The sequence below is a fragment of the Tamandua tetradactyla genome, chromosome 7 (assembly GCF_023851605.1).
Source record: "Tamandua tetradactyla isolate mTamTet1 chromosome 7, mTamTet1.pri, whole genome shotgun sequence".
Classification (NCBI taxonomy): domain Eukaryota; kingdom Metazoa; phylum Chordata; class Mammalia; order Pilosa; family Myrmecophagidae; genus Tamandua; species Tamandua tetradactyla.
Genome location: NC_135333.1, coordinates 141,025,205 through 141,038,436, shown reverse-complemented (window position 1 = coordinate 141,038,436; position 13,232 = coordinate 141,025,205). Strand labels below are relative to the sequence as shown.

Genomic DNA, 13,232 nt, shown 5'->3' with positions numbered 1-13,232 from the left:
ACTAAAATGCATTGTTTCAATAAACTTTTGTCTTTATCATTATGTTTGGTGCTTCATTTCTTGGTTGTTTTTAATTTTATTAGTGGTTAATATAAACATCGAGTGTCATATGTATGTTTTCTTTGTTAGTTTAGTCTCGGAATCGTATAGCATGTAATAGTTGCAAAATAGCTTAACAAGAATAAATGACCATATATAGAATAATTAATGAAGAGAAAAATGCCTTGTTAAATTGCATTAAAATAACTATTAAATATTGAAGTAACTGTGTCCATTTTAATAGGAGTTGGTAATACTTTAGCACAAATAGCTGTCAAGGTGGGGGTTAGGAATGCATAAAATTATCTCTCATTGAAAGAAACGGTACTTGCTCTTTTAATTTTGAGAAAATCACCCCATGAAGCATTTTTCAGAAATAAACTACCCTTCTAAGGTAGGATTTGATTCCAAAGAGAGGAAAAGAACTAAGTCATTTGAAGAAACTTACTCCTCTATGGTACATAGTGAACTAGAAAGGAATATATTGCCTCATCTGATTTCCTAAGAAGATATTAAAAAAATGTTAACCCACAAAAAGAACCTTAAGTTAGTTTCTACTGAGAAGCCATAAGATTAAATAGCTCCATTGTAAGTTCAAATACTTTGAGGAGTTCTGGTTGAAAGGAAGCATTTTATAGGAGAATTCACATTTTACAGAATTAGGCTAAACTAAATGAAGAGCCCCCCGAGATTTTATTTTAAAGAGCAGTACTGATTGTAGCCCTCAACAAAACATAAACATGGTACTCAGTATCTGTGTAACCCAATGTCTAAGCAAAGGTAAGAAAAGTCATACCTAAAACTACATTAACAAAGTCTCAAACAATAATTCAATTATGATACGCATGATCAAGGATGGAAATAGTATTTCATAATTGGCACTAAATCAATAGTTATGAATTAAAGAAAAAAAGTAATTGAGAGCAAAAATTTAACAGCCAATATAAATACATTAAGAAATTTTAAAAACCTCCAAAACTTTATTATCTGCAAGTAGTAAACCATCATCATCATCTTCATCAACTTCATCACAATAAAGACATGGATGTGTCATAATTTCAACCACAACAACAAAACAGTCATTCAAGCTAGCCTCTCCTATTAGTGAAATTCAAAAGGGCAATTTAGGTCATACCTTATCCATTCCATTATATAAAAATAAATAAACCCTGTCAATATGATACCTAGAGCACAAGTTACAAGGAGAAATCCATGAACATTCTTCCTACACAATTATCAGAATGACTTCTCCCCATCCTATTCTTCTCTACCTCCCATATAAATCCTTGTCTCTTTTCCAGGACTGAGTTGAGATAAGACTTCTTTTATATGCATTTCATGCCTAGAGTATATTGTGCAATGATCCCCTAACATGATACTATATATTTACCCTACAAAATTTGGGTGCTTGATTATATACCATATTGAGTCTCTAATCCATTCATCCCTGTAAATACTGTATTCTCTCCTAAACAAAACCACAATCTCCTTGAGGGCAGAAATTGTTGTTACAAATTATCTGTGCACTCTTTACAATGGCAGCATTGTGCCAGGTAGGTAAATTGTCCTGAAAAGAAGCAATAAAGTAAAGTACTTTACAAACCTTACTGACTTCCAAATTACAGAGCAGCAGCAAAAGAAAACTGGAAACTATCTGCCACAATTAATTGGCATCTAAATAGGCTGAATAACAAGATATTCCAACAATTCTGAGTCACTTCATCTGCCCCCTAATTAATTTATAAAACATTCATGAAAAAAAACCACACTTGAAATACTCAAATATATCTTGTGATAAAATTATGAATTACAATATATCTGCTTCTTTATATATTTTAAGTTTCCAGATTTTCTACAAAAATTGTGACAAAAATAGTCATTACAGTATTCCTCTAGCAATCAGATTATCTAGTTTATTAAGGTGGCCCATATTTTAGTCTCTGAAATTTTAGAATATTTGAAAGCTGTTTTAGCAGAATCCCAAGACTCCAGAGCCAGACAACCTGGGTTTGAATTCTAGATTAATTAATTTCTGCTCTGTGATCTGAGCACATTATTTAGTTACTAACAGCTGAAGTTTCCTCATCTGGAAAATGAGAAAATAACAGGGACTACCTCAAAAGACTCTAGTAAAGATTACATGGATTCGAATGTACAAAGTCCTTAAAAGGGATATAAGTAATTGTTGTTGTTGTTATCTATATATCTTTGAGAGAAGAGGAAAAATGATAACTTAATTTTTTATATTTTTATGACAACCATCTTTTAAAATAGCATTCAATGCCTCTTAAAGGTTCCATGGAAATAGGACAAAAGAAATAAAAAGGCTTGCTGTATTGTATCAAATAGACCCTATAACTTCCATTATAACTTAAAACCAAGAAGTAGAACATTTCTGCACACCTATACGAACAGTTTTAATTACTTAAAAGATTTAAAAAGGAATCATCAGTCAGTGCACACTGGTTGCCTGTTTCAGCTTAACAGTATTAAAGGAACATCTTTCCATAAGAAAGTGAGTAAATTATTGTCCTAAAAGCAACCCTAAGAATTGTTAGGGAACTATCTTGATAAACCACTTGGGATGGAAACTCATATCCTTAAAGATAAGCTAACATAAGATGAGGCCACAGTGGAGCAAGTTAAACTACTCAGCATTAAATTTGAAAAGGAACTTGGGAAGGGAGGATAAGAGAAGAAAGAGGTAATGGCGGAGTTTAAGACAGAACAACAAGCTGACTTTTAAGAAAAGGAGGATCCACTACTAAATTTTCGGCGCCCCCTTCATTCATATACAAATCCTCTCCAAAGCTTCAGCACAGTCAGTTAAACTGGGGGAGAGTTTTCTTGTTTGTTTGTTTGAATTTGGGAGGTTTTCGACTGGAAATCAAAGAAAGCAGCCAGTTCCACATTACATTAACATGGTTTCGTGTAGGAACAGACCTGAGGCGTAAGGATGATATCAGATAGGCAGGAATAGCTCTTATTTAGGGTCTTTCGCCTTTCTTCCTCTTTTCCCAACATGTTTCCCCCTGGGAATTTGCAGAAATGCTGATCACTGGTCCACTTTCACCGTCTCTAGCCACCGTCCCTCCTGTTCCAGTTATCTCGTGAACACACCCATAAAGCCTTTTTGCTCCAACAATCCACTGTAATTGCTCGTCAAGGTCACTAGCAACCTTCACACTCTTAAAGTCAAAACACACATATGCATGGCTTCCTTAAAGCCTCAATCAATTGTTCCTTGTCAATAGCCTTTACTGGCTTTTAATCTCTGTAATCTCTGAACGCTGCATCAGTCCTTCCTCGTACCTAATATCTTTTCTATCTGCTCTCATTGCCTCAGTGATTCCATTCTCACTTAGCTTCATATATTATATATACATATAAATACATATATAGTCAGTCCACTCACCCAAACCCTACATTTACAAATTCAGTTGTCTACTTGAATGTCTAACAGACATTAAGGTGTCACTAAATGCTTAATAGACATGCCAACCCCCAAAAATATCTCCTCCTACAGTCTTTCCATCACAGTAAATGGTCATTCCTTCTCAGGCCAAAAACCTTAGAGTCTCCCTTGACCCCTCTTTTCTCTCCCACACACACATCCTATTCATCTGCAAATACTATTGTCTATTGTCCCTACCCACAAAATAGATCTGGAAGTGCAACACTTCTAACTATCTCGTTGTTAACATCCTAGTTTAAGTGAGAATCATATTTTGCCTGAATTTTACCTCAACTTCTTAATTGTTTTTCATGCCTCTGCCCTTTCCCCCTTGCAGGAGAGTCTCTCAGCTTCAGCATTATTGCCATTCTGGGTGCAATAACTCCTTATTGTGAAGGACTGTCCTCTACATTGTGGGATGAAGAGCACCATCCTCAGCCCTTACCACTCAGGTGTGACAATCCAACATGTCTCCAAACATCACCAAATGTGCCCAGGTGCAAAATTGTCTCCAAATGTGAACCGCTGCCCAACAGTGTATTTTTAACCCAGCCACTTTACTTTCCTTTTGCAAAGTAAGCCAGATCATGTAAAGCCTTTGCTCAAAACTGACCAGTGAATGCTCATCTCACTCAGAGCAAAAGGCAAAGTCCTTGCCGCAGCATGTGGACTTTCTATGACCTGGCACTCACTTTGACTTCATCTCCTTCCTCTGACCCCTTTCCTGATTCTGCTCCAGCCACACCTGCTTCCTTGGAATTCCTCAGGTACACCAGGAAAGTTCTCACCTCAAGGGCTGCACACTGTTTGTTCTCTCTGCTTACAGCACTTATCCTGAGATAGCCATTGGGTTTACTGCTTCACCCCTTTAAATTCTTTGCTCAAAAGCTACCTTACGACAAAATTTTCTTTGATCACCCATATTAAAAAAATTCAGCCCTTTCACATGTCCCATCTAGCCCCAATGACTTCCTATCCCTTCTTTCTAGCTTTGCTTTTAATGACACTTATCTCCATCTTATGGGCTCTATATTTTACTTATTGCTTTAATGCCTGTCTCCTCCTAATAGAATGTAGGCCCAGGAGTGGGGAGTGGATTTTTCCTTTTATTCACTTCAATGTTCCCATCACACAGAAAAGTGTCCACAATATGGTAGGTACTCAGTAAATACATGCAGAATAAATGAGGGAAAGAAGGATTTGAGGAAGAAGGAAGGAAGGAAGGAAGGAAAGAATAGTGGGATAGAAACAGAAAACCATCTTAGAGGGATTTGAAGGCCAAGGCAACAGCAGCTGATATCTAGGATACATCTGCATACATCATGAACAAAAGACTGGACTGGTTTCCATAGAATTTATTTTTCCAAAAATATTATTCATAATGTACAATGGAAGGTAAAGCTTTGTCAAAATGCTTCTGCTGTTAAGCATTTTTTTATATAAAGGGCATTTAGAAAGCAGACTTATAAATCCATTAATATAAAAACCTAAATGTCTATAGAGACATAAAATATGTGGAACTTTAAGAGAAATTTTACAAAGCACCATGGGCTGTGGCAACTCCCCTAGACACATAAAAAAGAGGGTGCTGGGGTAAGTCAAATCATACAATTATATACACCATAAGGCAGCTTAACAAGTAATAGTAATGGTGAACAAAGCTCTTTTCTACAGATGAAAGCCTGCATGGTTCAATTGTGAGTGAAATAGTGGAACCGAAATGCTTCCTGCTGCAAACTGACAGTTATATGGAACCCCCTGAAGTTGTAAATTGAGTTCCTCTGCTAATTACTGGTCTGAAGGGGACAGAGAAAGATCCACATTTTATTTCTCTTGTTGAACTTGCAACATAAGCGCTGGTGAATTTTACATTAGGATCAAGCTGGGAAGTTCCCAGCTAGTTTCAATGTGGAATAGAGAACAGTGTCACCTCCCATGCAAATGAGGTCAGGTATTCCTTTCTGCCCCAGGTGCCTACCAGGGAGATTTCAGTGTATCAAATTCTAATAGGGAAATTGATATAAGGGGAAAGGAAAGAAACAAAATAAAACAAAGCAAAACAGAACGTAGGCCCTATTTAAAATAAACCTTACCTGTGGATTTTAAGAGCATATACTTCAAGAAGACTTCAGAATTTTGTAATATCACCATTAAAAATGTATGCCACACCCAGTGATGATAATAATATCAACTATTATATCTACTTCTGAACGACTCATTGTAAGACCAATAAAGCTAAGCAGCAAGCAAGTACTTTAATGAAATAGGCCCAGTTTTCCAGGGAGGAGAACCTGCGGTTCAAATGCTAACACTTTTGATGGAATAAGCACTTTATTCTTGCCAATGAGCATTACCTTTTATGTGGGTACTTATCAAAAATGTTCTTGGGAAGGAAAAAGAATGGAGAGTCAGAAAGGATGGAACAAAGGAACGACGATGTAATATTTCAAAAGAGGTTTGCTGAGAAGGAAAAAGAACTTCAGCATTTCTAATGGGTATGTCTCTCCCAACTTTCTGGAAAGTCGTTGTTCCCTCTCCAGCAAGAGCAGTCTCATTTAAATTAGGATAACAAAAATAATTCATTTATTCATTCTACAATTATTGAGCATATCCTCTTTGTAAAAGGTGGAAACATAAGAACATTGATCATGAACACCATCTTCAGAAATATTAAAAAGTTTCCCTTCTCTTTCTTTTTTAATTCTATTTACTGTAACTATAGACTAAAAATATGATTCAATAACTATAACCTAAAGGATAACTAATACACTGAGGTACAATATTTCAGAATTAGGTAAGCAAAACTAATAAATGAATGCCTTTGCAGTGCAAAAAAAACAGTTCAGAAAGTCATCCAAATCTGAGTTGAGATCTTAGTTCCTTCACTCACTTACTGACTGTCTGAATGAATGGAAAGCTCCCTGTGTCTCAATTCCTCAATTCCCCTATGTGGGAAATAGTGAAACAGTACCTAACGCATATGGTAGTTTGAGGATTAAATAAGAGATGTTGACAAGCACCTCATCTATAGCACAGTTCCAATAAATTATAGCTATTTTAGTTATCTTTCCTAATCCTAAACTTACATAACATCTTCCTCAAACCCTATGAGCATTTTATGGCCACACTCCAGAAATGCTAAATTTTATTTTGCTTCTTCAGAAAAAATTATTCTTTTTTCCTCATCTTCTCTAAAAATATAATGCTTGGAATGTGTATGCTCCCAGAATATCTCAAATAAACATATAAAGAAATTCCACCTGTAAGGAGTCTTTCCAGTTAAATAACCAAGAAAATTCTTACCTAGTTTTGGCAAGGAATAGGGCACTTTAAAGTAGTCTTCATAAAATTCTATTAATCTCTTTGTTATATGGAGAGCATAGTCTCCAGATCCTCTTCTGATGGCATCAGGTCTTGCATATAATCGGACCTAATTAAAAATACATATAATAGTTACTTTAACTTTTCGGTACTCAAGTTTTATCTTTCCTGAAAATATGAACCTATGAAAATCACTCTGAATACTACAAAAATTAGAGAGTATTCTTGTTCATATTTTCAAAGCATGCTGTGGCTAAAAGAACCAAACTTAAACAATTAAAGTAACCAAGTTGAGCAAGTTACAATTTCTTCGCTTTGCAAGACTACATAGAGAAAATTTATATACCTTGCATCAAAATAAATATACAAAGTTATCACTTACATGTGCTCACTAGAGATATGAAGGTACAATGGCTTAGCATAATGGGTCCCTGGCTATGCTGAATGTAGGCAGGATATGGGGGCTTGGCAGGAGAGAAAATTCATGATTTGTTAAGGACACATTGTATAAAGCTTTGGAAGTATTACCAAGCTGAGCAAAATATAATTTATGCTTCCTTCTTTTCTTTGGAACCAACTGTCCTTATTCCCAATATGCAAACTAGGGATAGAAAACTCTTTCATGTGCATAAATGATCACCATACTAGAAGCCTGTCTGCAATTGCCCCCGGCTTCAAACCAGCTGAAGTAATTCATATTTTAACACAATCCGGATACTTAATATTGATTTTTAAATCAAATGTTGTATATTATCTGGTTCTTGGCCAAAAAAAAAAAGCCTAAGGCAAGTGACATAAAACTGAACAAAATTAACAATTGTATAGAAAAGGTTAAAATGAGATTAGATTTCATAAAGCTTTCATAAAGCAATCCAGCATCTTTCTTTCCAAAGGCTAAATCTATTTTTCACAGAAGTGGTCCCTAATCCTCATATCAATTGTGTGAATAAGAAACATGTATTTTCTGCCAGAGTAGAGAGCACAGTGGCCTGGGAGTTGGGTTTTAGTCCTACTCTGCCCTTAACCAAGCTGAGTGATAATTGAACAAATTACTTAGTCTCTTTGGGTCTCAAATTTACTCATTTATAAAATGAACGAATTGGTCACCAAATGGATTCTAAAGTACTTTTTCGTTCTAAAACACATTACCTGTAATTTCATTTTACATATTAGGGAGTTTTTTGTTTGTTTTGTTTTAAATCTGACTAGAAAAAATAAATGCTTTACTGAGTATATGGAAATGTGTATTAATATTCAACAGGAAGACAAAAGAAAGTTGTACTTAATCATAACATTTGGTTATATAATTAATTATTATCCATGATAAAGGAGTGAGAGAAGGGAAGTGTATAATCAAAAAAAGTAGAAAGTGAAGAAAACATGCGACTTTAGATTAGAAAGAAGTGTAATTCAATAACCCACTTACCAAATAACATATTTACAATAAATATCACTAGTAGAAACAAAGTCATTCCTATCAGTCAACACTACCAGTCAGTCAAGCTATATGCATTGAATTAAAAAACAATTATTTACTAAAATTGTGAATCTATCACCATCTAACAACTAAACTAAATATCAAATTTTTCACTAGCACCTGCAGTTCGCTATCACCTACAGCTCAGGCTGGCAATGGGATAAAACCAAAACTGTCCAGAGAATCCATGTATAACCTGGTACTCTTTGAGAAACAGTGATTATGATTCCCTCTCCCTAACATCAACTGTTCTCTAAACATTCAAAGCCTTAAGTAGAGTACCCAAAAAGATGACCCTAAGACAAGGATGAGTATGCAATTGATTTAATAAGGAAATTCTACCAGTGGAACCTATAAGACAGTGGGAGAAGCAGTACAAAGAAGAGTAAGGAAGCAAAAAGAAGAGTGCTATTTCAAGTTAGTATTGGCTTCAGCATGATCCCAGATAGAACTCTAGAGTGTAAACTACACTGAAGAGTTTGCCCTACCTTGAGGCAAGAGAGCTTAGCTTCCACACTACCGCACCAGTCAGTCATTGACTACTGGTTGCCAAGCGGAGGACACAAAATTCCAGACACTTCCAGTACTGGGAGAATCTGGATGACACACTTCTAGTGGGCCAAGGGTAGCCTCTTGAAGAAGGTTCAGGTGTGAGCTGTTGGCAGCAAAGCAGTGGGGTATGGGAACATCAAATAGTAAAGAAGATCTAGGCTATCCACCAACAACACATACGACAGATAGTAATTCATTCATTTGTGCACTCATTCTTTCAATAAATATTTATTTGGCACCTCAACATGGGCTAAGTGTTTTTAATGCAATTTTACTGAAACATATTTGTATATAATCATTCACACATATCATTCATAGTGTATAATCAGTGGTTCACAGTATCATCATATAATTGTGCATTCACCACCACAATCAATTTTTGAACACTTTCACTACTCCAAAGGAAGAATACATGTAAGAATAAAAATTAAAATAAAATATGTAAAAGAAAACCCCAAACATCCAATGTCCCTTATCTCCCTCCATTATTTATTTATTCATTGTCCTATTTACTCATCTGCATAATATACTGCATAATAGGAGTGTCCGTCACAAGGTTTTCACAATCACAGTCACACTATAAAAGCTATATAATTATACAATCATATTCAAGAAGCAAGGCTACTAGAATACAGTTAAACAGTTTCAGGTATTTGTTTCTAGCTATTCTAACTTATTAAAACTAAAAAGGGATATCTATATAATGTATCAAAATGAGCTCTCAACTCTATTTGAAATCTCTCTATAAATTTTATTTTGTTTCATTTCTCCAACCATTTTTGGTCAGGAAGGATTTCTCAATTCCATGATGTCATGGCCAGGCTCATCCCCAGAAGTAATGTTCCATGTTGTCAGGGCGATTTACATCCCTTGAAGTTATGTCCCATGTAGGGGGGAGGGCAGTGAGTTTACCTGCCGAGCTGGCTTCAGGAGAGAGACCATACCTGACCAACAAAAGAGGTTCTCTAGCGGGGTGACACTTAGGCATAATTATAAGTAGGCTTAGCACCTCCTTTGCAGGAATAAGTTTCACAAGGGCAAGCCCCAAGATTGAGGGTTTAGCCTATTAAATGGGTAGTCCCCAGTGCTTGCAAGACTATCTGGAATTCCCCAGGTGGGTAAGTTAAGTATTTTCACATTTATTCCCAGTCTCTCAAGCAGGCTTTGCAAATACTTGTTTATTCTCTATCCAAGTTACTCTGAAATGTATTGGAGAACCACACTAACCTGTATAAACCAACAAAATCTCACTCCTTATAAAAGGTTCCATGTAATAATGGTGCTCGGATAAATGGCCATACAACTTAAATTAGAAAGCATGCTACAGAAAACATAAATTTTGTACCAAATATACACCATTTCCCTTTGTCTTACGCAGAAGTTGAAGTATCATCTTTTACCCTTTAGTCTGATTTCCCTTAGCCCTAACCAGATCTGCTTCATTCATAACTATAATTGAAGTCTGATCTCTTTGTCAGCTTTTCTAACAGTTGCTGCATGGCATAATGCTGACTTTCAGAGCTGCGGAAATCTAGCTCTGAATCTCAGGTGTCACACTGATACCCAAAATTCCAGGACCTGACAAGGTTATACACAAAGAGCTCAGCATGTCAGAATTTAAAAATAATGGTCACAACTCAGGAATAGATTTTACAATCTAGGAACTTTTACAATAGCCTTCCCCTGATAATCTATGATCTTAGATTAAGTTCTCAGAATTTGCATATTATAGTTATTAGTGAGGCATTATAATGTTTGTCTCCATATTAGTGAGGTATTATAATGTTTGTCTTTTCATTTCTGGCTTATTTTACTCAACATACTGCCCTCCTGGCCCATTCACCTAGTTGCGTGCCTCACAACTTCATTCCTTTCTGCAACTGCTCAATATTTCATTGTGTGTATAGACTACAGTTCACTCCTCTGTTCATTAGTCAATCTAATCTTAGGCCAACTCCATCCATTGCAAATTGTGAATACTGCCACCAATGTGCAAATGCCCATTCGTGTCCCTGCTTTCAGTTCTTCAAAGTATACCTAATAACGGGGTTGCATGATCATACAGCAAACCTATACTTAGCCTCCTGTGGAGCCACCACACTGCTCTCCAGATGGGCTGCACCACTCTATTTCTCTATCAACACTGAATAGCGGACAGTACATCCCTCTCTCCAAATTTTCTCCAACACTTGTATCTTTCTATTAATTTTTAAACAGTATAATTCACATATCATATTAATCCATACTAAATAAATAATCAATGGTTCCCAGTATAGTCACTTAGCTATGCATTCAGCACCACAATATATATGAGGAGAGTTCCATTTCTTCTGAAAAGGAAAAAGAAGAGGAAAAAAAAGAAAAATGAAGAATAAAAATATGAAAAAATAAAATGAAATAAAAAGAAGAAACATCAGTACCAGAAATACCCTTATATCCCCCTCTTTTTGACATTTAGCTTTGGTATTTTGTCTTTGTTACATCTACTGGTAACATCTTACAATGATATTGTTCACTATAGACTTTGGTTGCATTGACTGTATTTGTTCCATGTGCCATGCCATTTTCAGCATCTTGCAATGTAGACATTCATTTGTTCTTCTCATGCAAAAGCATTCTTATATTTACACATTTAATCACCACCTTTGACCACTCTAGGTTGAGCCAAGTTATATAATCTCTGTCTTGCTCTTCTATCTTTCCTTCTGGTTTCGTAAATGCCCCTAGCCTACTCTTCTATCCATACTCACATTCAACTTTGTTCAGTGTAATTGCAATACTGTGCTACCATCAAGTAATATTATGTTATTCATTTCTGATTCTTTACAATCAATCCTGTTGAACATTCCATATTTCTTCAGCATCAAATGCCCAATCTCTACCGTCTTTCTGTCACATGAAAACCTGTGGTCTCAACATTAACACTCAAATTTTGCTCATTAATGTTAGTTCACATTAGTGAGGCGATATAGTATTTGTCCTTTTGTTTCTGGCTAAATTCACTCAAAATAATGTCCTCAAGTTTCATCTACGTTATTGCATGCTTCATGACTTTATTCTCTCTTGCCACTGTGTAATATTCCATCATATATAACACAGTTTGTTTATCCACTCGTCTGCTGATGGACACTTGGGCTGTTTCTATCTCTTGGCAATCGTGAATAATGCCACTATAAATATCCTGTGCAAATTCATGTCCCTGCCTTCAGTTCCTCTAAATACATACCTAGTAATGGATTGCTGGATCATAAGACAGTCTATAGTTAGCTTCTTGAGGAACTGCAAACTGCCTTCCAGAGAAATTGCAGCATTCTACATTCTCACTAACAGTGAATAAGTGTGCCTCTTTCTCTACATTCTCTCCAGCACTTGTAATTTTCAGTTTTTGTTTTTTTTTAATAATTGGCCATTCTAGTAGATGTGAGATATCTCATTGTGGTTTTGATTTGCGTTTCCTTAATAGCCAGAGGAGTTGAGCATCCTTTCATAAGTTTTTGAGCCATTTGTACTTACTCTTCAGGAAAGTGTCTGTCCATGTCTTTTGCCCATTTTTTAATTGGGTTGATTATCTGTTTGCTGTTGAATTGTGGATTCTCTTTATATATTCTGGATATTAAGCATTTATCAGATACGTGGTTTCCAAATATTATCTCCCATTGTTTAATGACTTTCTACTTTTCTGGCAACATCCTTTGATGCACAAAAGGATTCAATTTTGAGGACACCTCAATTATCTATTCTTCCTTCAATGTGCATGCTTTGGGTGTAAAGTCTAGGAAACCACCTCTGATCATAATATCTTTAAGATACTTCCCTATACATTCCCCTAAAAGTTTTTTGTTCTTACCTCTAATGTTAAGGTCTTTGATCTACTTTGAGTTAATTTTTGTATATGGTGAGAGATAAGGGTCCTCTTTCATGCTTTTGCATATGGATATACTGTTCTCCAAGCACCATTCATTAGAGGCTGCTCTGTCCCAGGTGGATTATTGTCTTACAGCCTTATCAAAGATCAATTGTCCATAGATGAGATGGCCTATTTCTGAAGACTCAGTTTGATTCCATTGGTCTGTATATCTATTTCTATGCCAGTACCATGCTGTTTTAAGTACTATAGTTTTGTAATATGCTTTGTAGTCAGGTAATGTGAGACCCCCACCCTTTTTCTTTCTCTAGATATTTTTAGCTATTTGGGGTACCCTGTATTTCCAAATAAATTTAATTACTGTTTTTTCTATTTTTGCAAAGTAAGTTGTTGGGATTTTAATTGGTATTGCACTGACTCTATAAATTAATTTGTATAGAACTGACATCTTAACTATATTTAGTTTTCCAACCCATATGTCCTTTCATTTATTTAGGTCTTCTTTATTTATTTTAGCAATTTCT

At 35.6% G+C, this 13,232-nt stretch overlaps 1 protein-coding gene across 1 annotated transcript in view; it reads right to left on the bottom strand.

Moving 5' to 3' along the window:
* TRHDE (thyrotropin releasing hormone degrading enzyme) overlaps positions 1–13,232 on the bottom strand; it is a 421,292-nt gene that overhangs the window by 310,308 nt on the left and 97,752 nt on the right. The window contains exon 3 of the mRNA XM_077111449.1: positions 6,797–6,923. Within this exon, the coding sequence (XP_076967564.1) occupies positions 6,797–6,923 (127 nt within the window). The remainder of the gene's footprint in view (positions 1–6,796; positions 6,924–13,232) is intronic.